This window comes from Thunnus maccoyii, chromosome 11 (assembly GCF_910596095.1).
Source record: "Thunnus maccoyii chromosome 11, fThuMac1.1, whole genome shotgun sequence".
NCBI classification, from domain to species: domain Eukaryota; kingdom Metazoa; phylum Chordata; class Actinopteri; order Scombriformes; family Scombridae; genus Thunnus; species Thunnus maccoyii.
The window spans coordinates 12447624-12472726 of NC_056543.1; the positions used below are offsets into that span (position 1 = coordinate 12447624).

The window sequence follows — 25103 nt, forward strand, 5'->3', positions numbered from 1 at the left end:
AGGGAGCTAATTGTTCCCTGAGGTCATCTTACCACATCTGCGTACAAGTGATGACTCGTAATTGCCTTTTTTTCCTTCAATAGGTATGGAAGGTACAGACTTGAAATGGAAAAAGTGGAAAAATATGTCATGAATTTTACCCTAAATAGAGAGATGTAAATGTTCCAAACTAATTTACATAAATATTTTGGTATAATATCACATACATTTAAATTTCTAATGTAAAAAATGTACCTCAGAAGAACATAAATGTCTTGTTTAAAAGGGTATTCAAAATGTTGGCTGCTGAACTACTTAAAAAAATATATGATTGCATTTGATTTTGTGTATGGTGGAGATGAAGAAAGGAAAGTCAAACTGGGTGTTTTGACAAGAGTAAAGAAATAAAGAAGAAAGGGAAACAAATAAATGCTCTTAGCTGTCCCGCCAGCTGTATATTGTGTGATTAGGGGCAGGTAACAGCTCTGTTTTGCCAACACTAATCCACAGTGTGACTAGCCAGCATTAACCCAAATAACCAGACAGGCCAATATGTCTACCCGACTGCGACCTGAATGCAGTAAACACACTTAAGAGGACATCTTATTTGTGGGCAGTATCTACAAGCTGAGTGAGAAACTCCAGGTTTTGTTGGGAAAGAGAAGAGATGAATCCAGCAGGATAAAACATAATATCAACAGACATACCAGATTTATCACACAGAAGGCCTTGAGGCTCCTGCATACAGCAAGTTACTGATCCCTCAGTTTATCTCAGCTCTAATTAAAACTGCAGCTGAGCAAACACACCAGCAGAGGGCTAAAGAGGTCCAAAGTTGATCAAACATGCACACCTATTCAGGGGATGAAAGGACTTTGATGACAGGACCTTGTCTATGTGTTCAGGTGAGATTTTGGAGAAGAGAAGTGTTTGTCTTGTGCGCTGTTCAGTGGTGTACAGTAACTATGTACGTTTACTAATGTACTGTACTGAAGTACAGTTTTGAAGTCCTTGTACTTTACTTGAATATTTCCAGTTGATGCTACTTTATACTTCCACTCTACGACATTTCAGAGGGAAATATTGTACTTTCTACTCCACTACATTTATTTGCCAGCTTTAGTTACTTTTCAGATGAAGATTTGACACAATGGATGATATAACAAGCTTCTAAAATACAACACATTGTTAAGGATTAAACAAGAGATTTCCAACCTTTTTGGCTTTTGATGTCTTTCAAAAAGCAGTGTGTAGTCGGGGTCACATCTCAGATGTCTATGAGTTGTTAACAGCTCCTCTATATAGTGATTTTTCCCTCTAAACTTCTCACATGGTTTTATTAGTCATCATTGACACTATTGTTATCCATATCTTTTTTATTTTTAGGGCCCAACCTGTTTTAAAGCTTTATTCCACCAAAATACTGCTTTTTGTCTAACTAGGAAGTTAGAAGTTCAGGAAGTTCAGGATGAGACTTATATTTCAAAATGAAAACCTCAAAATGTTAACAGGAGCTTACCAGGAATATCTTGAGGTTTGGGACTGTTGATTGGACAAAACAAGACATTTGAAGAAGTTCCCTTGGGCTTCTTCAAATGACACTAAAATTGGTGGGTTTTTTTTTTTGGACATTTTATGGACTAAACAATTTATTGATGAATCAAGAAAATAATCGTTAGTCAAGCCCTAGTTTGAAGTGGTCTTCTTCAAAATAGATGTGAAACTGAAAATGTTTGCCCACAACAACTGAAGAACTAAAATCCCTCCCCTCCTCCTCCGATGAAAAACTTTCAAGTTAAAGGCCAGTATCCACTTTAGATGGGGCAACCAATCACTGGAGTAGTAGCGCTGGGGGAGCTCTTGGGTACATGGCTAATAAAATTAAACATTTAAGCACCAACACTATTTCAGAAGGCATCATACCAAGATTTCTTTGAAGCTCAAGCAACCTGAGCACTCATGTTTTCCGCAGGAAATGCATTTCTAGTTTCAATAAATGTTCAAATGATCCAATATTTCACCAAAAATCAAAGATCAGAGAAAAAGTCCAAAAGCTGAAAACAGATTTGTGTATCTGAACTTTATTTTTTCTTCTTTCCTCTCCCATTAATCATCTCATGACCCCTCAGATTTATCTGTTGGTCCTTTTAAGGGGCCTGACCCCCAGGTTGGGAACCACTGGACTAAAGCTAACTGTGTATAAAGTAGTTCAAACTAGCTCCTAATGATGTCATATATAATAATATATCAGTCAGAGGGACCAAACGAGTACTTTCACTTAAATACTTAACATTTTGCTGCTAATACTTATGTACTTTTACTTAGTTAGGATTTTTCATGCAGGACTTTAATGGAGTTTTACGTGCTGTAGTGGTACTATTACTTAAGTATAGGATATGAATACTTCTTCCACCACTGGCACCATTTCACGTATGAATTTAAAAAAACAAACAAACAGACATTGGGTGTCAAATAAGTGCATTTCAGAAAAAGTTAATTTGCAACATTTTAGCACAACAGGACAAAATCTGCCTAAATGGAGAGAACAACCAATCAATCAATATCAAATATAGGCTTTTATGTTTCAAATAAAACAAAAACTATCCACGAAATGGGTTTTCTTTTAGAAGAATCAGAATCAGATTTATTCGCCAAGTGGCAAGTACAAGGAATTCAATGTGGTCCAGAGGTCAACAGAAAGTGCAAAAAGCATGAACATCAAACAATAAACACAAACATAACAGAGTAAGAAAGAGAGGGACAGTAATTTACTAAGAATCTGTGCTGTGGGGGTGGACTATGTGCAAAAAACCAGAATATAAATAGAAGTATAAATACCAATATTAATATGAATATAAATATACATTTGAGTTATTAATAAATAAAATCTATACATCTATTTACATACACAGTGCAGGACAGACAAACACAGTATACACAATATCAGAATCATCTTTATTGGCCAAGTACACATACAAGGAATTTGACTTAGTGGCTCTCAATGTACTCACACAAAATAACAACACAACAATCTTCAGAAATATAAACAAGGGATGACTATATACTAAGGATGTGGAGAGGGCCCAGTATTTGTATTTGTATCTGTATTTGTTGAGACAGCAAACTTATTTGTATTTGTAGTCAAATAAAAGTGGAAAGAGCCTTAATTTTCCTGTTTTTTTTTTATTATGCTTTTAAATTTAGAAAATTAAAGTGTTACAATAAGTGTTCATGAATAAACTACCTTACGAAGGAGGTCCTCACACGGGGTCTCTGGAATCTCCCAGATCATAGACGGCTGCGCTGACTACTGAGATAAAACTTTACTCATCGCCTCATTGCAGCATGTAACTTTGTGGAAAGGAGAAGGAGAACAACAGGGTATGGAGAGTCCCTTGTGAGTACTTTGCGTGTGTCAGTAGCTCAGCTTTATCTCTGGGGAACACCCCCAACCCTGGGAGTGATGTGAATGTGAACTAGAAAATGTGCGTCATGTAGCAGATGGATGTGACTCCCCTTGTTGAGACCTGCTGATAGATGTAAGAGCAGAGCAGTGGACAGAGACTGAGATAGCGATGTAACCGACCTGCACGCTGTTATTTGACTTGGGTTTTATTTTTCTTCCTGAAAACAAATAATTTTTAAAATATTTGTTTGAAACAAATATTCATTAAAAAAACCCTACTATTTGTGCTTTGCCGAATAATGTATTTGTGTTCGGGCACACGACCCACTATATACGGGTAAAACTGTTTCTGTGAACTGTAAACAGGATACAAACAGTACAAAGAAGTGAGGAGTGCTGGAAAAAATATTAAATGGTTAAAAAAAAGTGACATGTTACTGATATACATATAGTAGGTGGTTATGTACAGTATATACAGCCTGTTCAGATATACAGCAGTAAGTGAAATGTAATGCATGTGTATGTGGATAACATGCAATTTGTTCTGTATATATTTTGAACACTAGAGATCCAAGTTCTTTCCATTAGAAAATATGAATATAGGAGAAACTCACAATAAGTCAGTTAACAGCCTGCAGTTTGAGCTGAATATAGTCTATTGTAACGGGGAATAAGTAATAAGTAAGTAATTGGGAATTATGCAGTTTTCAGTAAATATACTTGTACTGTGTAGTGACAGTACTTGTGTGGGTGTCTGTGGAGCTGCTGTGGTTTGGACAGACTGTAGTTCATCTCTGTCTGTCAGAATGAATGAGGGGCCGGACCGCCGGATGTAGGACCTGCCACCTTCAGATGAGCTCCGAGGAAATGTGGGGCTTTAACCGACCAAACAATAGCTGCTCCTGCAAATCGCATTACCTCAAGGTCATGTTATTTTCTTTGCGTTTCAGGACACTGACGAACTAAGAGGGGCTCCGTGACAGGGTTGTTTTTTCCCCCAACCTCATCAGGCCAGAAAGCAGCAGAGAGAATCATTTGCAGGTAAGTGCTACTGACACTGTCCGCTAACGTTAGCCAAGCTAACTAGCATAGCACAACGTTACCAAGGTGATTATTTGCAGATAATGTGTGTATGTGAGAAGTAGCACTAATTGGCAGGTGAGCAAACCAACTAGCCGACCTCTTACTCATCCTTAAATGTTATTATTAACCTAACTACTCTGAATTTTGCTAACTTAGCATGCTAACGTGTGCCGTTAGCAGCCCCAATCCTGTCCTCCTTGTGCTGGCTTGGTTGAGTTAAACGTCAGGTTCACGCTTGTGTCAGCTAGCTTCAACTCATTTGTCTTATCTTATATCAACAGTAGGGCGCCTCGGTTCATTTTCTTTTCTCAAGTGTAGATGTAGAATAATGTATGCTTGCAACTTTTGAGTTCACCGGGCAGCTAGCTAACATCCCCGGCCACATGTGCGTCAAAAGACAGTTGGTTATAGATGTTTTACGCTAGCCTTGCCGCACTGATGCAAATAGTCCACTTGTGCAGTTTTATTTAGAGGCCATGGAGCTGCAGGACTCCGCCGGGTGGACACTGAAGTGGCATACAGTGTGGCATGACAGCGTAGATAGCCAAGTATCACCGGGTTCAATTAAAACGCGCTGCAGTTGGCTCCGACTTGACCTGCGTATAACGATGTCGTGCCACACAGACAGCGATAAGGTTACTGGAGTTCATTGAGGTCTGCAGCTCTGTAACCCAGTGCTAACTTTAAGCTTGAGACCATAATTTCATCCACGGAGACTGCCACTACGTGACAGGCAAGTAGAGTTACCGTGATGATTCCTGGCAGCTTTTGCGAGCATTGTTTTGTGATAAGCGGTGTTTTTTACATTTACTAGCGATTATAACAATGCTGTGACTTCATGCTTTGTGCTGTGCTCTCGTAACACTGCCCACGTAGTTAGACTAATACAGCCTTGTATGGCTATACCACTGATACAGCATTTAGCTTTAAGGACAGAGCAATAATGAGTATTAAATGGAAATATGTATATTGGCTCATTGGTATCTTCTCTTTGTTTGGTGTGTCTGCTACATGCAACAGACATTGAGGGGAAGAAGTATACTGCTTTAGTACCGGGCAATACCTGTGATTAATGTTTATAGTTATAAATTACTAGTTAATATTGAAGGTTTGTGTGTATCATTGTCTGTTAGCTTACAAATGACAAATAGCCAGTTATCAAAATTGCATTTTTTTTCATAATGTGTTGAGAGAATTGTCTCGTTTTTTTCCAGCCCTGGTGGTAATCCTATTTTCATCCGGCGGACCACAGGGAGTCCTAATGGCCCATTCTCTGTTAATTAGATAAAACGTGTAGCAAGCTCTAATTATGTCTATGAAGTACAGTAAATAGAAAAAACCACTGAAAACACAGTCTGGTAAGAAATCTGTCTGGCCAACAAGAGGTTATCAACTCTTTTATTTACTTTATATCTACCCAATTCACTGACATAGTTTCTTTTAAGGATAGGCAAAGTCAGTCTAATTTTTATAATGCCTTTGCAGTCCACAGTAGTAAAAGGTCTGAGGGACACTTTTGGACTCTCAAATCTAGGTCTGTTTGCACACTGTAACCTATTGAACTCCTTTATCAGCTATTCAAGTCAAAGTATTGCCCTATAGGACTTTGAGACATGCATATGTAGATAAGCCTTTATCTGAGCAGTGTCATCTTGGACTGTAATCCCATGCTTTTGTCGCAATATAGGGTTTTATTAACCTCTTGCTTATTTTTATGACACTCTGGTGAACCGCAAAGTTACTCAGAGTGTTCTTACTCAAGCAAACAAGCAATTTTAATCCATTAACAACTCCTCCTCCTCCTCCTCCTGCCATTATTCACATTATTTTGCTGACTGTGGTAAAGTGTACCTTATGTATCCTTGAGTCCTATCAGTCATCACTTCTTGTTATGGCTACACCCGGTTTTGAAAGGGTGTGTAACTGTCTCTGAGTGATGCAAGACCATTTTACGTTAGCCAGCCCTTATGTGTGTGCAATGAGTATTCTTTTCAAGATTTCCTCATTATCAAATCATGTTGTTAAAATTTAAATTTGAAACAACTTTGCAACTGCAGTTTTGATCTCTGAAGAGTAGCTTTGTGTCAGACAGGCTATCAACAGGCGTGCTTATGGACTCGATATCATGTTTACATGTATGAGCGGAATAAACTACGCTTACACTCAAGTAATGCATCACCCAAAAGGCAAAGATCTTTTTGTATGTTTTAATACTTTTGGTTAACAGTAGATGGCTACAGTGACAGTACATGTTAGTAGGATCAGTTGTTTGCTGATTTTTTTTTTTTTTTTTCAGGGGATTTCATAATTTTGCCATGAAATTGTTCAAAAAGACATCAAGTTTTGGTTTATCTTGTAAACTGTAAAATCTGAAATATTGCCAAAACTTTAATTATACCTGGGCAGGTGCATGTTCAATGTCTCCTGTCTTCATCCTCTCTGACAGTTTTGTCTCCCTGGCCTACTGTATATGTGTGTTTCTATAATCAAAATAATTGAATGCAGTGTTGATTTACCTGCCTTGAACATGCATGTTTCAAATATGCCAACTGAAAATGAACTTTAGTGGTATCAAAATGACAAAAAAACTCCAATCCATATATGAATGTTTTTTAATTTAGTTTTTGTTATGGCATTCATTGAAAATGATTGTTAAAGTAACCAGTCAGAGTAACTTTTGGCTGTAGTGGTAGCAAGTGGTGTTTTAAATATCTTGTATGGCCTAAGAAAGCACGGTGTGACTGAGTGTTTGGCATTGCACAATAAAACATGTACTGTGGTCCTACGTGCAGGATCGAGAGCTCTTCATGCTTTGAAACATGAATGACCTTCATTGTCCTGCCATCACAATGTATTTTAATCTCCATTTATATTTGGCTTTAAGACCCAATGGCAAGGCCTCAGGACTGTACTTTAACCTTTGACCTATTTGCTTCAGTAAACACTTGACAGTTTATTTCTGCCTCTTCCTGCTTCCCTGTCTGAACCACATTTGACTTTAGCTCTGTGGAAGACGCGAAAGGCTTTTGTTGGCTTGCCCACCAGCCCTGTTGCCATCTTTGTGTGGCTGAGCCAGCACAGTCTGTTGTAAATAATTTTCAGTACCCGGGGTGCTGCTAAGACTCGAGGCTCTGTTAAGAGCACAGAGAGAGCTAGGGTGAAGGGAGGATGGACATATCTGATTTCAAGGCTTTGGGTTATTTACACTTGACCAGATAGAAACAAAGCACAACTTGGCAACACACATGAAGAGGTTGTTTAATGCAGGATGATAGTAACAGTTGGCCAATGGCAAGGTGAGGCAAGAATTTCTACATAACGATTGGTTCCTTTAGTGTAACAGATGCCGTTCTGCTAACTCCACCCTGGTTCGAGGAGAGCCCAGCCTTCTTCTTTGTTAATGGTAATGAAATGTGACATATCCAGGGTGCCCATAGCCTGCTAATCAGGACTAATCTGATCCAATGGATTAGTGGATGGGAATGCATGTAAGACGCTGCTTATGGTACATGTGTGCCTCCCTCCTTTCAGAAGTGAGACATCTTCCCGTCTTCTTAGTATTCATTAGTAAACTCTACTGAGAGTCCACAGTGGCCATTAGACGTTTTTGGTGTTTGTTTTTGTGCTTTCTCTCTTTGGAGATCCATCCGTTTTGGTAATTTTTCTGGTGACAGGACTTGCGCTGCACTTGCGCTGATTAGGCAGTTCCTCCTATAGGAGTTGTTCTTGATGTCATCATCATAATCTCTCTCTTACCTTCTGCGGGATTATCATGTCTATGAAGCAGGCATACCTGTGACTGTCCACTGCTCTCTGCAGGCCCTCTCTTTATGTTTTTATTCTGGCTTTGAATTGGTGAAAAACCGAGAGCCAAAATGCTGAACCAGAGCGCTGTGATGATCTTCACTGGGATTTGTGGGGCGTTGGTGGTCATGGCAATGGCCTACTACGTCTACTGGTAAGTTAAAGCTGGGATAGGTGGTTTGGCCTCTGGCCATAGTAGGGTTGAATGGATCCTACCAGATTTATCAGAACTTGTTAAAGAGATATAAGTCAGCATAGCACTTCTCAACCATTCACAGTGGTAAGTGGAACGTAGACCTGTAAGCCAAATAAGGTGTCGGTTTTGCACAGAAACTTGCCCACCAACAGTTGCACCTTCGAGATACAGATGTATTTATTATTGGAGCCCGATCAGTCAGCCGATATTAGCAGCAGATGTTGGCCTTTCGTAGATATATCTGTATCGCTGTATAAGTTGTCTGATATGCGCCGATATATATTTTTTATTTTTTAAGTTATATAGGCAGCATTTGATGTATATTTGATCCTTTTTCTTAATTAAAATGTAATATATATGCACATATGTTTGTAATTATTCATAATTATTAAATCCCCAGTGAAGTTTAGTGTTTCAGTGCACTGATGTCATTTTATACAATAAGGTTTATTGTTAAACTGTAAAATATCATGCCTCCATCACATAACTTTGTCACAAGTGTCGCATTAGAGGGATCATTGCAAAAAACATGTGTTTATATGTATATATAAGATTATTGGCAGAATTTTTTTACTCCCTAATGTCGGCATCGCCCCCAAAAATTCAGTAATCGGTCGGGCCCTATTTATTATATGATAAAACGAAACCCCTTGGCAACACACAGGTGATCCCCATTCCACTAATTATGTGACTTCTAAAATCACTTGGCTGCGATAGTGATGATTTTAGGTTCATACTATTAAAAGGGGTTGAATACTTATGTCCACAGCAGGCGAGGATGGGTCCTACCAGATTTATTAGAACATGCACAAGAGATGCATAGCACCCAGTGAAGTGTAGACTTTTGCAAACCAAATTAAGGCAAAATTGCTTTACCTGTCAAGATGTGGTTTAAGTTTTCAAGTATTAAGCTTGTGGCTTTTCATTTTTAACAAGTCAACAGTCTTTTCTCATATCGGAGCCTCTCAGCAAGTAATGGTTATTTGTTGGCAGAGAAGCTGTATTCAGGTGATGCAGAGCAGAAGCAGCTGTCCGGCCTTAAGCAGCTTTAACCCAGTCAGTGGCTCTAATCTGTCTTCCAGGTTGAGAGGGGTCACAGGTGGGCCCATGCTCCCTGGGTCTGTTCAGTCAAACCCAATATTTGTTTTTCTAGACTTGTTTTGTGACAAACAAAGTGTATTTTTCTCCTGTACCTTTTAATATGAGCCTGTTGTAACCTCAACAGAAGTAAATGTGTTGATGGTCTTTACAAGAGAACACCTGAAATTTGGTAAAACCACCACACCGCAGGAAAAGGTTGATTTGTCGGCGGGTGATGATGTGATTGAAGTCATGTCGTCGGTTCAATATTGCTGAGATTCTGATCGGGTCTGGAGAGAGGGTCAAGTGTGAACATCTTGACCAAAATGGGTTTTAATGCCAACTCTTAATACTGAACTAATAACCCAAATCGCTGAAATGGAACACTTATCCAATCAATTAACGCTGGGCTGAGCAACACAGATTTAGTTCTATTTATCTATTATTGTCCTCGGATATAGAGAAAGATTTACTTTGGCATGGTCATTTGGATGTTGGTATATGTTGTTACAGTGGGCAACTTTTATTGTGTAGAAAAAGGTGAAAGTTGAATAAATACCTTTTTTTCTTATAGCACTCCCATCTAACACAACCATAGTACAGATGTACAGCTGATGTTATCAGCTGATATTCGTTATCGGAGATAAGTCAGTATCGCCACCTACAGCAACTGATGAGTAAAAAGAAAACTGTGGTATAGGCTTGTGCCAATTGGTGATCGGATTGTATTTTGACAGTTTACGGGATGATAGACGATTGCCTTTTCCTAGCTAAAATTTTATAAAAAAATAAGCTCTGTAATCTGCGTCCTACTATGCATTTAGAGATGTTTCTGGTGGAGCGGCGTGTCCGCCCGCTGAGCCCCGTTAATCAGCACCAGCATGAGTCTGCCGACTCCTTTCCATCTGCTCCACCGCATCTCCGTTCTCCATGTGCCTGCTCACCAAAACTTTGCTCTGTGCTCCATAAGAGTAGTTAATGTGCCGGATATGATTTGGATTGTGATATTAAAGATCAGATAATAATATGGAACATGATGCTGTGATATTGTCGCACCAAGCACAGACACACAGGCTCGTGCTGTGACGTAACTCCTCCCACCCCCTCTTACTTCTACTGCCCCTGGCAATTAGATTGCTGATCGGCAATCTTCAGTAACCTCAGTTGGGTGATATGAAAATAGAAGTCATCGCCCTATCCTACTGTGGTACAGAAATATTAAAGATTTTGAGATAATTAGAAACAGTGTCGCCCATAAATATTCCACCAGAGAGTGCTGACAGGTTTAATTTTTCAGTACATACACCAGTAACCATTTGATAACCAGATTTAAGTGATCCTTATAATATGTTTATTTTATGTATATTTATGTATCATCAGTCCAAAAATACAGTATTGTCAGGCTCTCGGATCTTAGTATGGTTAAGATGCATGTGGGGTTCAGCTGCCGTGTAAAGGGAAGTTAAACTTTAACATTCTTACCTCTTACCCCTCACACAGTTAGCTCAGGATTCATTCACAATACTTTCTTTAGCACTTGCAGAACCTTTTCAGTTTCACCAGTTGCTTAGATTTGTGTAGTTTTTCTTATAAACTGTATGTTGGTACAAAATGCGAACAATAGACTTTAATTAATGTAAAACATCACATTGTTATACAAACAGATCTTAATCTCCATTAAAGTAAACATAAATAATAAAAGATAAATATTATAATGAACTTGTGAAGATGAGGGAACAAATGTATGAACTTGGTTGGACTAACATATTTTCCAACGACCTTGGCTGGCCACTTAACACCAATTCTGTAAGCAAATGTGTTGAGTGCTCCTACATAGTTGTATTTCACATTGTTAATCAAGGCCTCCGTTTCAATTTCAGTGAAAATTTGTTGGGTCTTTTTAGAGTTTGTATGACTTCATGAGTGTACAAAGACAGGAGTAGAAAAGAGGGAGTGTCAGGAGGAAGATAAGAACAAAGGTCATGACAAGTTTGGAAATCCATCTGCCTGAGCCTGTGACACACAATCACAGCTTGTTGCCACAGCACATGTTGGCATGAAACTTCTCCATTGTCTGCTTGTGGCCAAACAACATAAACCGAATTATCGCGACGTCGCCCCAACAACCGCAGTCACCTCCAGGTAGACAACTGGCGGTTGATTTGAATTGTGGAGATATGTGACATCGGCAAACTTGTTTATTTTTGTTGTCATTTTCAGCCGTAACTGTAACATTTACAGATATATAGTTAAACACGGTGGTCCGACCTATCTGACGTTTCTGCTGTGCTTATTTATGTACTGTGCAGTAAAACTTTTGCGTTGTCTTTCTTTGTGAAACTGGATTGAATTGAACTGATTTGGGGTTGTGGGGAAAACAAAATGGACTCTTTACTGAGTGGTTTGAACTCTGAGACCATGGGAGGAGTTACACTCACACACACACACACACACACTGAAAAACCCGAACACTTCTCCACTCTTTCTCGTTACCTGGCGACCCCCCCGTACACAACAAGACTTAACCATTTTCTCTTTAGTTGAGAGTATATCTCAGTTGTTCCATTTCATGTCGCCCCTGTTTGCTCCGCGCCGTACGTGATGCAGGGGTTTTCTACCTGGAAGGAATTGTAAACAAACATTGTGATTGGTTCTGTAGACTGAAGAAAGTTTTTGCTGTAGCAAGTGTCAAGTCTGCTGTCCTGAATTGAAACCAGGGGCTTATTGGAAAGGAAAAAACAAAAATAAGTCACAAAGTTTAGCACAAAAACACTCATCAAAGCACCAAGTACCAAATGAATTTCACATATTGAACAAATGCAAACAAAAATACCAATCAACAGAATTAAACAGTATAACAGCTAGTTTGTGCTGTCACACACGATAAACCAAAACCAATCAAACACGAGAGTGAAACTGTAGCCTACAGTATAAAATCACACATGTAACATTTATGTAAATTTATATGTGCATTGCTGGATAATCCTTCCACTATAATACACAGTAGGCACTAAAATATTGATGAGTAACTTTTTAAACTTTAACATAGCATGCATGTTTTATGGCCTTTAATGACTAACATTTACCAGTAGGAAACAAAAAAACACGAATGAGCCTGTTAGAAGTTGTGAATGGTTTTAGCGACTGTACACCGGACTCAGATGAGTTTTAATTTGTCTTGATTCACCAATAGTCCCGAGGTAAATGTGTAACACTTTACTGTACTACTTTACTGGAGTCAATTTACTGATAAGCAGTGTTATTATTGACAAATTCAGATTACAAATAATATCAGGTTGAGTAACTTTTAGGAGCCGATTGAGAAATGTCCTCACTACAAATCCTTCTTTTCAAAACCTTTAACACATTTACCTACTTTTACCACATGTACTCAATATTTTACATGCACTCCCTGTCGACATTGCAACCCTTCCAAAACCTGTTACAGTAGCCACAAGTGAAATGTGAAATAGTGTAACTTAAGCTCCCGCAGTCGCTCTCCCTCATTCAGATCAAAGGTCATATCTGCATTGAATGCAGAGGCCGCTCTCTATGGTTGGACTTATAATCAGAACCATCAGGCGAGACATGACACATGCTCACGTGACAGTATTTCAACACTCCTGTGTGTCCTAACTCCAGAGATCTAGAAACATTTCTGTTCATTTGGGCCAAGAGACTGAGCTGAAGTACTGTGGATGTGCATGTAAGATTTCATTTCCTTCACACCGAGGCCACTTTGTTATTCTGTGTATTGTGGTTGCAGTGTTTGAGAGGGGCTGATTACGCAGGATAAGACTTTAGTGGTGTGGTTTACCCACAACGGAGCAGCTTTGTGTCAACTATTTGTTTTTATGTAATTAAAGGTTGTTAGGATTGGTTTGCCTGTACCAGAGATTGTACTTCTAGGAATATGATACGGATTTGAATTGGAAAAATGGCTGTAAATATATTCTGATTGCTTGAAAAGAGCTGCTTCATCATTTGTCAGGATAGATGAAGCACCTCAGGTTACTGTGTTTTTGACTGTGATCAGATTACACTCACTTTCATCCACGTGGGTTATTCGACAACCACCAGGAGGGCGTCAACTGGGTATCTGCTCTTAGTCTGCACATTTAGGGGGTTTTTGTTGTTTTGTTTTGTTTTACTCAGCAGTTGTACTTGTCAAAATGAATTATGTGACACAGTCCTATTTGAAGAAACAAGAAACGTACGGTATGTGAACAAGACATTGTCTGCTGCTGAAGACTGTTATGTCATTTTGACACGCAGGCACACAATGTTTCTGTCTCTGTCTTGTTTTCTAGCACGCAGGCTGTGTCCCATACATTGTTTCTCAAAATGCAAGTAGCAGATGGTCTCTTTGGCCATTTCGCCGGCTCAGTTGTAGCAGTGAATGCAGAAGAGATATGTAGGTGTATGTATGTTGATGCCGCTGCACAGTTCGTTGTTTAATAATTGAAGCAAACACAGTTTTGGTTTCCACAATTATTTGAACTTGAGAGCAGTGCTGATGCATCGCTTTTAAAGTGTTTGTTGTGGTGAATGAAAATTCACAGTTAGCAATCGCAGACTGGTTCCTTATTTTCTTAATTTATTTAATATTTATTTTGTTTAAGAAGACACCAGTTTCATGAACAAAGACTTGGTTTAATCTCATGTACGTTAAGAGCAAATTCTAATTGAAACTTTGAGGAAGACATTGAAATTAAATACATTTTGACATATTACAAATGATCATGTAAAACTGCCTTGTTCCCAAAAAAACAGATGAGTAATCATGACGTTCAGATACTGTCTATACTCTGATGACAGTTGATGTTGTCACTTCCTGCAGGAACACGAAGAAAAAAAAAGAGATTAAGTTTATAATCAAAAGGAAAGCAGTTGACTGTGTGTCTACAGATCGCCACACAGATCCGCGAAAGAGCAAGTCCTTGCGGGTCAGATTAGAAGTGACCCAGAACATCTTTAAACTGGCTTGACCTACACTTTAATGGGCTTTGGTGCAGATGTGGGAACAGTCCATTAGAGGCAGGGCGGCCCGTGGTCCTTCTGATGGGCACCGGCTGATAGTAAAAGTCAAGTGTAGTTAACTGTCAGGTATTTGAACAGCATTAAGGAGCGGTGGAGCCTATCCCAGCATGTTTTGCACAAATATGGAAACACCCTGGACAAGTGTCAGTCCCAGTAGTCGGATAAACATTCATATCCTCACCAAGGGGCATTTAAAGGACCATTAAAGGCCACACTGGCAACAGGGGTGTCGTAGAGGGCGGCGTCACCAGTGGCATGCAATGCAAGAGGGCTACAGCTGCAACTTTTTTTCTTTTTTTTAATGATAATTTAATAATTCGAGTATTTTCTCTGGTTAATTTAGTAAATAGTGAAAAATTCAAACATGCACAGATAGGTCCTGATATCGAGCATGTGGACTACGACATCCATGTGAACGATTCAGTAAAAAAAATATAAGTGAAATTAATTTTTCTGAGCCTTGTGTTTTATTCTTGTTGGCACTGTGGAGTGTACACCCTGAAACTAAACTATGCTTCACTTTTTTGTGCTCTGCATTTTAAAATATTAAATATATCTGACTGAAAGAATCTTTTCCAGTGAAATTTTTGGTTCTGTGTAAAATATAAAACTTTGAGTGGAGAGTCATTAATTATAGCCATTGCAACAAGCCCACAGGGGTGCTAAACACAGAGCCGCTGTGCCTGTGAGGTCAAAATCAGGACAGGCATAAAAAAAAAAAAAAAGCAAACACAATTCAACCTGTTTGATGAAACATGCACAGTGCATTTATAAAAGTCTACTGTAATGACACTGTGCTGTAGCCTTTTATGTTTCATGTCACCTCTGCCACTGCTTCCTCTTTTTAAACTCTTCTCTTGTCTTTTTCAGGTCTGTAGTACTGGCTGAAGGACCGTGTAAACGCGGCTTGTAAAAGGATCCCACCGTGGTAAGAAACCGTGTCGTCTTTTTGAATTTCTGAAATCATATTTGCAGACTGTAACAGACACACATTTACGTGTCTACACTGTTCCATCAGTCTCATGTATGTCACCCGGCCCTCTTGTTATTTTTGTCTCCCACCTCATGCTCGTTTGATCCCTTTCCACATTTTGCATTCGCACCGCTTCATCTGTTCCTGCTCTCTCTTTCAGGTTGGTCGTAGTGTATAGAGAGGAGCCTACTCAGCTCTCCAGGCTCCTCGGCCATGGCTCTGCTGGGCTACCTGAAGAGCCTGTTCATCCTGCAATTGCTGATGGGCTTTGTGTTCGTGGTGAGCGGCCTCATCATAAACTTCATCCAGCTCCTCACATGCATCCTCTGGCCGATCAACAAGCAGCTCTACCGCAGAATCAACTGCCGGCTCTCTTATTCCCTCTGGAGTCGTGAGTAGAAGATATTTTTTTCTTTATTGCACATACCAAGTAGAATATTTCAAAATAAGTGAACAAGAAAAGGCAACAAGTAGTGTGTCATCACACTTGGCCTGGGCAACTAACACATTCAGCAGATACAGAGCAAGATTAGCATGACGTCAAAGCTTCAAGTTAGCTGCAGTTTGCTGATCACACTCTGTGTGTTAAGTGATGCATACCATGTTACACGTTATCATTTGATAAATTGCTTATATAAAAATAATTTGACAAAAACACACTTTCAGCCACATCTAATGGCTAAGTGGATATGTGAGCTGTGTGCTAAGGAAATTGATTCATGCAGCTTTTTGGCCAGCCTTCCCATCATCCTAAATCTAATAATTTAATCTTTAAAACATGTCCCCCCCGGACCCAAAAACTCTTACACATCTGACGCATTGATGTGACTGTTTCTGTCTAATGTTTTCTTGGCCAGCTACCAAACACTGGGCATCACTGTAGGCTTGTCACCAGTTGTTACATCAGCAAATATAAAAGCTTTGGTAGAGTGATTATACCATGAATTACTGTTAGATTAATTAGCAAAACTGAGAAACAAACCTGTATATAGATGAAAATGCAGTTATTATTTTAGGTATTGTAAGTGATGAAGTGTTGTCAGTTCCTTCCTAATGCACGTAATGCACTTTTGTCTCCGGGCAGAGCTGGTGATGCTGCTGGAGTGGTGGTCAAGCACAGACTGCACCCTATACACCGACCAAGCTACGGTGGACAAGTTTGGCAAAGAGCATGTCATCGTCATCCTCAACCACAATTTCGAGATTGACTTCCTCTGTGGCTGGACCATGTGTGAAAGATATGGCGTCTTAGGGGTCAGTTAATTATCAAAATATGATTCAATATGCTGAAACCCACCTCTGTATGTCTTTGAATTAATGCTCGTCGACATCAGATCTCGGTCTTTCGAGCTTCATCGTTAACACCGTACACCTCTTGTCCCCCTCTAGAGTTCAAAGGTGCTAGCCAAACATGAGCTACTGAAGGTTCCTCTGATTGGCTGGACCTGGTACTTCTTAGAGATAGTCTTCTGCAAAAGAAAGTGGGAGGAGGACCGAAATACTGTCTTCAAAGGATTGAACAGGCTCAAAGACTATCCTGAATATATGTGGGTAGGTACACGCCAGAAATACTGTGCTTGTCTGTCCTCTGGCATGTATGTGTGTGTCAGTGTAAAGGCTTAGCTGTTTGACTAGATTTTCATACTCCTACCTAACCAGCTTTGTAAATGCTGTCTAAAATATTTTTAGTTAACCTTAGGCAAGTTGTGCAATCGAGATTGTGAAATATCTGGAAACAGACATATAGTGACCTGAGTAGTGTAGCTATGACTGTTTTACATTTGGGATTCTAAAGGCACAATGTGGATGGCTTATTTAAAGGACTATTCCTGTTCATGACATCACTTTTATTAGTCACGAAAACATTTTACCCCTAGCCCCTTTTACACAGCCTGTTCAAGGTGGGAATGCTACGCCTTTATTCCGCCACGCTGTTCTGTATAAAAGGTACGAACATGGAGTAGGGGGGCAGAGTTGCTCCGCCAATACGCCGGCTACGGAGGTAGTCACAGAGCCCGATCGATGTCTGTGTAAAAGGGGCAGCTGGCACCGCGGGACAGGGAGCTGACGCTGTTGTGTTACACGTCACACGTCTGAATCCTGAATGCTGCCATGCTATATAAAAGCACACATGGAGGCGGCATTATGCCGGCTTTGTTTGGTTCAGTGTAAATAAGCAAAGGCGGCTTAACCACGGATCTTCTTTACGGCTATAATGTGGGATCTCTGTATAAAAGAGCCTTACGTAAATTGCTGAGATCTCGAAACACGTACCAGACAACAAACAAGGAGTCGGACAATCAGACCACTTTATTTGGAGGTAAAACCAAAAGTGAATGTACCTGTTATGCCTATATAAATTACTCATTGCACAGGAAAACTGTGTGTAAGCACAACCCTAGCAAGCACTGTAGGTCAAAAGTCAACCAGAACATCTGTCTGTAAGCTGTGATGGATGTTTACAATAAGGGTAATGATTTTACTGTTGGCCTTTGTTTTTTCTTATATCGTGTTCCAAGATCTCTGCAGTCAACTTGGTGAACAGCGTTATTATTAGAAACAATGTCCAAAACTACAAAAATAAGATCCAAGTTGAAATAAACCAGAATTACCTTTTAAACATTTAATGGAAACACTTAAAAGATGATGTCTTTTTTAAAGGAAAAATACTCTTACCTTCCACGATGAGGAAATCCAAGATACCGCCCTTTGACCCAGTTTCTTTTATGTCGATTTATCTTGGCAGTGAAATACAAATCAAGTTCTCAGAGAGCACCAGCTGTATTTAAAATCTCACAACAGGAGGGTATGTGTTTATTTTGTTCTGTGGAAACTCGTGAACTGAACTTAAATCTCTCCACGGTGTATAAACAGTCTGAGGAGGTTTTCACTGTGCTTTGAGATGCAAAACACCTTCTTCTTCTGTTTTAAATAAATAAGTGGTTTACATTCATAGCATCCAATCTTACCTGGTGACAGCAGGTCTCACTGTAATAGACACCTTTTGTGTATTTCTCCAACAAATCATGGCAGCAGGTCCGACTGTTTATCGTAGACCTTCACTGAAGGTGTAAAGCACTTAGTGTCGCAAATCTCCACAGTGACTCAACTGGGTTTGCCTGCTGAGATTAGGCTGATCAGAAGTTTATCTAATTACCCCTTAACTTAGGGTCAGGCCACCGCTAATGACGAAGGTTTTTATGGGTTAAGATGAACAAACTAAACACTCCTCGGTAGAGATGTCATCCACTCGCCTACTTTAAAAACCACTGAGATAAAAGTTATTTCTTTTTGTTACATTGAGGTGAACTTGATCTGTAATTCAACCAAGCAGAAGTAGGGTAGTGGTTAGGACAAGAGAAAGGAGGTCACCTCAAGTATATGGGATTCTTTTTTTATTATTATTATTGGTTGTGTGCATATGTGTATTAATACAGCTCTTCTCCCTTCACAGTTCCTGCTGTACTGCGAGGGCACCCGCTTTACAGAGACGAAGCACCAGATCAGTATGCAGGTTGCAGAGAGCAAAGGCCTGCCCAAGCTCAAGTATCACCTACTCCCCCGAACCAAAGGATTCACCACCACACTGCAGTGTCTAAAGGGCACAGGTGCTGTATATATACATACATATATGCATACACACACACGAAGTTTATCATGCTCAAAACAAACATAACTTTTGCTCTAAATCGTCATTCCTCTTTACAGTGTCTGCAGTTTACGATGTGACTCTCAACTTCAAAGACAACCAAACCCCCACCCTCCTGGGCATCGTCAACGGCAAGCAATACAAAGCTGACCTGAGCGTAAGGTGAGCGCCACTGACACCAGCCATTGTCAGTTATTATAACGCGATGCATTACACTGCCAGGTGTATCGAGTTTCATTAAGTGGAAACCGATGAATGTATTTCAAATCTGTGGGCCTCGTGCTAATTGCATTTTTGTCCCATGACAATGAAAGAGATAGTGAGAGCGCTCTAAATGCTGGCTAGTTTCCCAGCATGTTCATGGTTTCAGAACAATAACGCTGGTGGCCAGGGCGCTCCAATTGGGTGAAGAGCTGGCCAGGAGACAGGCTGGGATGACTCCCGCTCAAAATAGCTGGGGAAAAAGATGTCTTTTGTCTGTTACAGCACAGTTGAACAAAACAAAAACAGTATTTTACTCAAATAAAACATGGTTAAAAATAATGCGGAATATTTAGCAATTTTATAGTAACATGACTCAGTATACTGGAGTCAGTGTAATCTACCAGTAGGCTAAAACCACAGCACAAAAATAGATGATTTATAGAGCAGAGTGGAATTTTAGGTGATGCGGTCCCCTCTGGTGGACAGAAACTGCTACAGGAGGCCACATGTGATAAAAAATATTAACATGAAACATCTGCTGTTGCACACTCGCCTTTAACCTGCTGACAACGCAAAGATCAATTTGTGTTCACTCAAATAAGACACAGAGCCTTAGAGATGATGATGAAGTGCCTCAGGTTGTAGTGTGTATCAGTAGTGTGTGTTTTTATTTATTGTATATTTATTTATCAGTAGTTGTTTTGGGTTTATTTGTCATATATTCAGCTTGCTGTGCTGAATATGCTACGTCCTTCAAAGGCAGTGACACACAGTATGATTGATGGGCCGATTGCAGTTTTGATTTGGGCATCACGACTGATCAAGACAAGTATTTATGACTGAGTGGGTTCCAGTCTGGGTCAGTTAGTTTTGACAAATGGCAGATAAAATCATACAGTGTTTGGATGATTGACAAGAGAGAAAAAAAAATGACAAGCAAATTGTAAAATATTGTGGTGTGCAGTGAGTTATTTTATAATGCAGTTCCTCAGGTTTGAGTGCAGAGCCACTGCTCACCTGAAGGTCACCTGACTCATATGTAGTTCACTTGCCTTAAGCGCTCTGTAGAGATTACAGTCCTTGTTACTCACTTCTATCCACATACATGTACATTTAGGTTCTTTTCTATCTTTTTTCTGTATCTATTTTTTTATGGAGCAGCCTTTGTTCCTGAATTTGTGGTCTCACTGAATTCCAGATGTTGTTACCGACAGCCTGTTATCCAGCGGGTTGTCCTGGTGTATTTACTTAGATGTTGTTCAATATTTGCAAATGTCTGGCTTTTCAAGACTATCTTTCAATAATCTTAAATCCTGTGCCCAGTTTATGTCTGTGTGACTGTGCACCTTTCTGTGTTTAAAAACAATAACAAATCAATTCCTTCCTTTTTATAATTTTATTTTTACTCTTTTTTTTTTTTTCCCACCCAGGCGGTTCCCTGTGGAGGAAATACCAGATGATGAGCAAGAGTGTGCGGCCTGGCTGCACAAGCTCTACCAGGACAAGGTAAAACTGGGCACAAGTGATGAAAATGTAAACAGGATCCACCACAGAAATTCATAAAAACATGAGATTGTCACTCTACACAAACAGCTTGTATGCAAGATGTTTTTACTAAAGACAAAAACAATTATTTTATAAAGACACAAAGTACAAAATGTTGCCTTACATTTAACTCCTGTGTAGAAAGTATCCACATATGTTTTTGACCATATTGGATCCTTTATTGTATGTAAGTGCAAATTTTCTTAATGAGCCCAAATGCATCTCTTGAGTATTGGTGTCAGTTGATATCAATATCAATAAAGTGCAAAACAACTTTTCTTCATGTCCTGCTCAGGATGCCTTACAGGAAATCTACAACAAGGACGGCAAATTCCCCGGGCCCACAATAATCCCACCTCGTCGGCCGTGGACACTGCTCAACTTCATGTTTTGGGCCACCCTGCTGCTTTCTCCCCTTATCAAATTTGCTTGTGGAGTGGCCGTCAGTGGCTCCCCCCTCCTCATCATTGGCTTTACCATCTTCCTCATCATAGGTAGGTAAACCTCGGCCCACCCGCCGGCTCTCAAAAATGAAATCTTCCTTCTGTTGAGAATTGGCCAGAAGACAGTTGGAAAAATGAGAAATGAAATCAAAGCTCATGCAGTGTTACTTATTTAACATTCAAATTGCCGCCCTCATTCACTCCACTCTTTCTTTTCTCTTTTGTTCTCTCTGCAGCCTCCATAGCTATCCGTCGCCTCATAGGGGTCACCGAGGTAAAGAAAACAGGCTCCAGTTACGGCAACCAGGAGGCCAAGAAACAAAACTAAAGTGTGTCACCCCTCCGTGTACGGCCGTCTCTGTTCGGTCGCCTGCGGCGTCTCACCCCTACCCAACTCCATTCTCCTCCTGTTGAGTCAGTTGGTAGGCGGGGAGGAGACCCAGCTGTGAAAACATAATAGAGACCAGAGTTAGAAATACTAATGGCACTAGAGTGAGAGAGAGAGAGAGAGAGAGAGAGAGAGAGAGAGCATGGAAGGTCTGGGGTTCAAGCTCTCTGGTGTAACACAGAACACAAGGAGGGGGAGATGCAGTACTGTACTGTATTCCCCCGCATCTTTCTTAATCCAGCTAGCGACCCGCTGTCCCCGTTAAATCTTGGTAACACCCAAGGTTAAGCTCCTAACCCATCTGAGGTCACATGGACAGCCAGTCAACTTGTCCTTTACAGCAAACTAGCCCATTTCCTGCTTTGCACTACCGACCTCCACTTCCTGTCACAGTCATCAGCCAACCAGGGAGTGGTGACCCGCTCACTGTTTTTGATTACAGAACACAAGCTGATCTGTATCTGATCTTTTTTTTTAATCTTAACCTCCATCCAGGGGCAGTGTGTTTCTGCAGCTGACATCTCCTTCCCCCTTTTTTTTTTTTTTCACTAAGTGGGACTTGTAATGGGAACCGGTGCCTTGAGGCCCAGCCTGGTTTCCTTCATCTTAAAGGATCAGTTCATTTAAATCACAAAAAAAATGACCACTTAACGTCTAGGTTGTTAGCCATGCAGATAGTTAGTTTTTGTTTGCCTAGCGTCTGTATCACTAAACCTCAACCCCATTACAATGGATCTGAATATAATTTTGTTCATGGTGCTGAAATCAGTGTAAAATAACATTTTAAAAACTCAACAGAAGCTTGTTTTTCCAGAAACAATCAGTGGAACATCAATAGTTTTATCAAAAAATTGTGAAAGGTGTCCGTGTGAACACTAGTGGATTGTCCAAGTAGTCCCCAGATTATTTCTGGAAAGATACAATTAAGTTGAGTTTTTAAAACTTATTTTTTAACTAATTTGAGCACCACCAATGAAATTTCACTCACCTTCATGGTAGTGAGGTAAGAGGCGGATATGTAAAAGTAAATCTCACACTGTCTCCATGGCTAGATCACACAAAGTTAGAAAAACATGTTATTTTAGTGAACTGACCTTTTAACATCCCGGTTTGGAGAGGCTGGTGTCTGTTAAACTACAATAAGGGCGCTGAATGTGAAAACTGTCCTTATTAAAGGACACCTGCCATCTGTTACAGGTCTCATTTGTAGCCTGCAGCACAGACACCTACGGATTCATTCTGACACATTTCAGTTGATTTTTTCCTGTGTGTATTCCTATTTCCACTCGCTTTCACACAAATAGGAATTTGCATGTGTAGTATGATTCATTTTTAAGACATAAACGGACCATCTCTCACCCCCCCCCCCCCCCCCACTCCCCAAAAGCAACCAGCAATCCCAGTCCAAATATTAAAGCGGTTCAACCCACCACACCCTCGGACGCCAGTCGTGACAGTTGAAGTGCAGCGCAGCCTGTTATGATTGATGTGACTGTTCTGCTGCTGCCATTAAACGGCAGCAGACCCAGATACCCAAAAAAGGTCACCAACTGTCTTCATGTAGCCTCACAGCTGTTAGCATATGATTTTGCTGTACAGATATAGACTGTAGTAGTGATGTTTTAACCTTTGCCTTAAATCAAGCTTGCTCAGGCAAGGGATTGCTTATCCGCCACCCCTTTAAAACGGCACCCGCCTCTTTACCTCTGTTATGTTTAAATATTCATCCTCTTCTTCAAGTTTCAGCAGTGCATGTTCATTTGGTTTGATCACCAAAGTGAATCATGAAAACTATTTTTAACCTTTAAAGTGGTAAACTAGGAAGCGGTTGGTTCGTTAACTGTGAACATTGTCATTAGTTAAAAGCAGCTGTTTTCACACCACGTGCTGAGCAGCTGTGTTTGCTGTTACTGCTGTATGTCGGCACGGCAGCAGCAGAAACTAGCCACTGTCGGTGCACTCGCAGTTTCATACATTTCACTGTTTTAGAATCGGGTCGTCCCAGAGTTGGTTGTTTTTTTTTTTGGTTTTTTTTTTAACTCAAATTAAAGCGTTGGCTGCTGCAGTACATGAGTGGGTTTCTCCAACATGACGAGCTACATTTCCTGGTCTAAATTGCAAACAATGGTAGCAAGACATGGAGGGGATATTTTGTGTCCTGCCCCCCCTCCCCCTCCTTCCCCCATTCCCGTGCCACATGTAGTATTAATCATAAATTTTTGTTTTGTTGGTTCAATTTTTGGGATCATCACTCCTCAACAGTGATATATTGTGTACTTCCTCCTTCTGTAGCGTTATTTCTACCCAGACAAATCTCATGCAAGCCTTAATAGACAGTGCTGCTTAATTTTTGTGTGAAAATGTAGAAGCTAACTGAGCCCCTGTGGTAGTGAAGAAGTGAAAATTGAAAAAATGTCCTCCAGTATGGAAAGCAAGCTCCTGGGATTAGTCGTTCGGGCAGCTTGTTCTACAATTTTAACACGAAGAATTAAAGAAAGATGAAAATGAATAAATTCTGCTCTTGTGTTTAGAGTTGAAAGAGCTCTGTTTGTAACCAGTTTTTTACAAGAAGATCCTTTGAGTTGCGTTACCTCAAATATTTGTGAAAAGCTTTAGCTTGCTCTGTTTTTCCTTTTAATCCCAACATACTGCATCAGATAATGCAGTCCAGCTCATCCTGTCATTCAGTAAAAAGAAAAATATTTGAAAGCAGAAAGGATGCTGAGACATTGGAAAAACCTTTTTACACTGGATGTTTTTATTCAGTAAAGAAATATAACTTGTGGTTGTTTTTTTTTCTGAGATCTTGAATGGAAACAAATAACAAAATCGACACGACTACATGACTTTTTTTAAATCTCGAAGATAAATCAGTTAGTTGCACCTCTTGCGCCAGCTTTTGTTTTCTAGGGCTATTTTTATGTTTTCTTCAATTACAACACTTAAGAATATTAAAGAATTTAATCACAAATCAACTCTTACTCTTTTGACTTATTTGGATTTGTGTGACTTTCTCTGTGCAGACAGCGGTTCAGATAAAACCAGGGGCAGAGATAGCTGAACCCACACACAAAAAAAGTGTTTTTCCTCCATCTTTTCTCCTTCCATCAGCTCAGCCATTTTCACAGAGGCACACTGACACCCATCTTCCCTCATTAATCATGACACATCCACCAATCTTCCATTGAGATAGAGTATAAAGTCACATACGTGTGACAGTATGTAGAGACTGTGTTAAATGAAAATATGTACATAAAATAAATGAAAAGAATGTCATTTACTTTTAGAAATTGTAGAGATGTACTTAGCGGTT

The 25103-nt window shown here is 39.9% G+C and overlaps 1 protein-coding gene across 1 annotated transcript; it reads left to right on the forward strand.

The window, feature by feature from the left end:
* Positions 1-4148: 4148 nt before the first annotated feature.
* agpat3 (1-acylglycerol-3-phosphate O-acyltransferase 3) lies at positions 4149-24765 on the forward strand. The gene is made up of 11 exons (XM_042426685.1): positions 4149-4254; positions 4336-4426; positions 15459-15516; positions 15722-15952; positions 16646-16815; positions 16951-17112; positions 19016-19169; positions 19270-19372; positions 20845-20920; positions 21255-21453; positions 21639-24765. The coding sequence occupies exons 4-11, from the start codon at positions 15775-15777 to the stop codon at positions 21728-21730; spliced, it is 1134 nt and encodes a 377-aa protein (XP_042282619.1). The 5' UTR covers positions 4149-4254; positions 4336-4426; positions 15459-15516; positions 15722-15774; the 3' UTR covers positions 21731-24765.
* The last annotated feature ends 338 nt before the right edge of the window (positions 24766-25103 follow it).

Excerpts from the sequence above, each read along its gene's own strand:
- agpat3 (XM_042426685.1), top strand. The coding sequence starts at position 15,775 with ATGGCTCTGCTGGGCTACCTGAAGAGCCTGTTCATCCTGCAATTGCTG. Across the intron at positions 15,953-16,645 it reads CTCTTATTCCCTCTGGAGTC|AGCTGGTGATGCTGCTGGAG; the intron begins GTGAGTAGAAGA and ends GTCTCCGGGCAG. Across the intron at positions 19,170-19,269 it reads GCAGTGTCTAAAGGGCACAG|TGTCTGCAGTTTACGATGTG; the intron begins GTGCTGTATATA and ends TCCTCTTTACAG.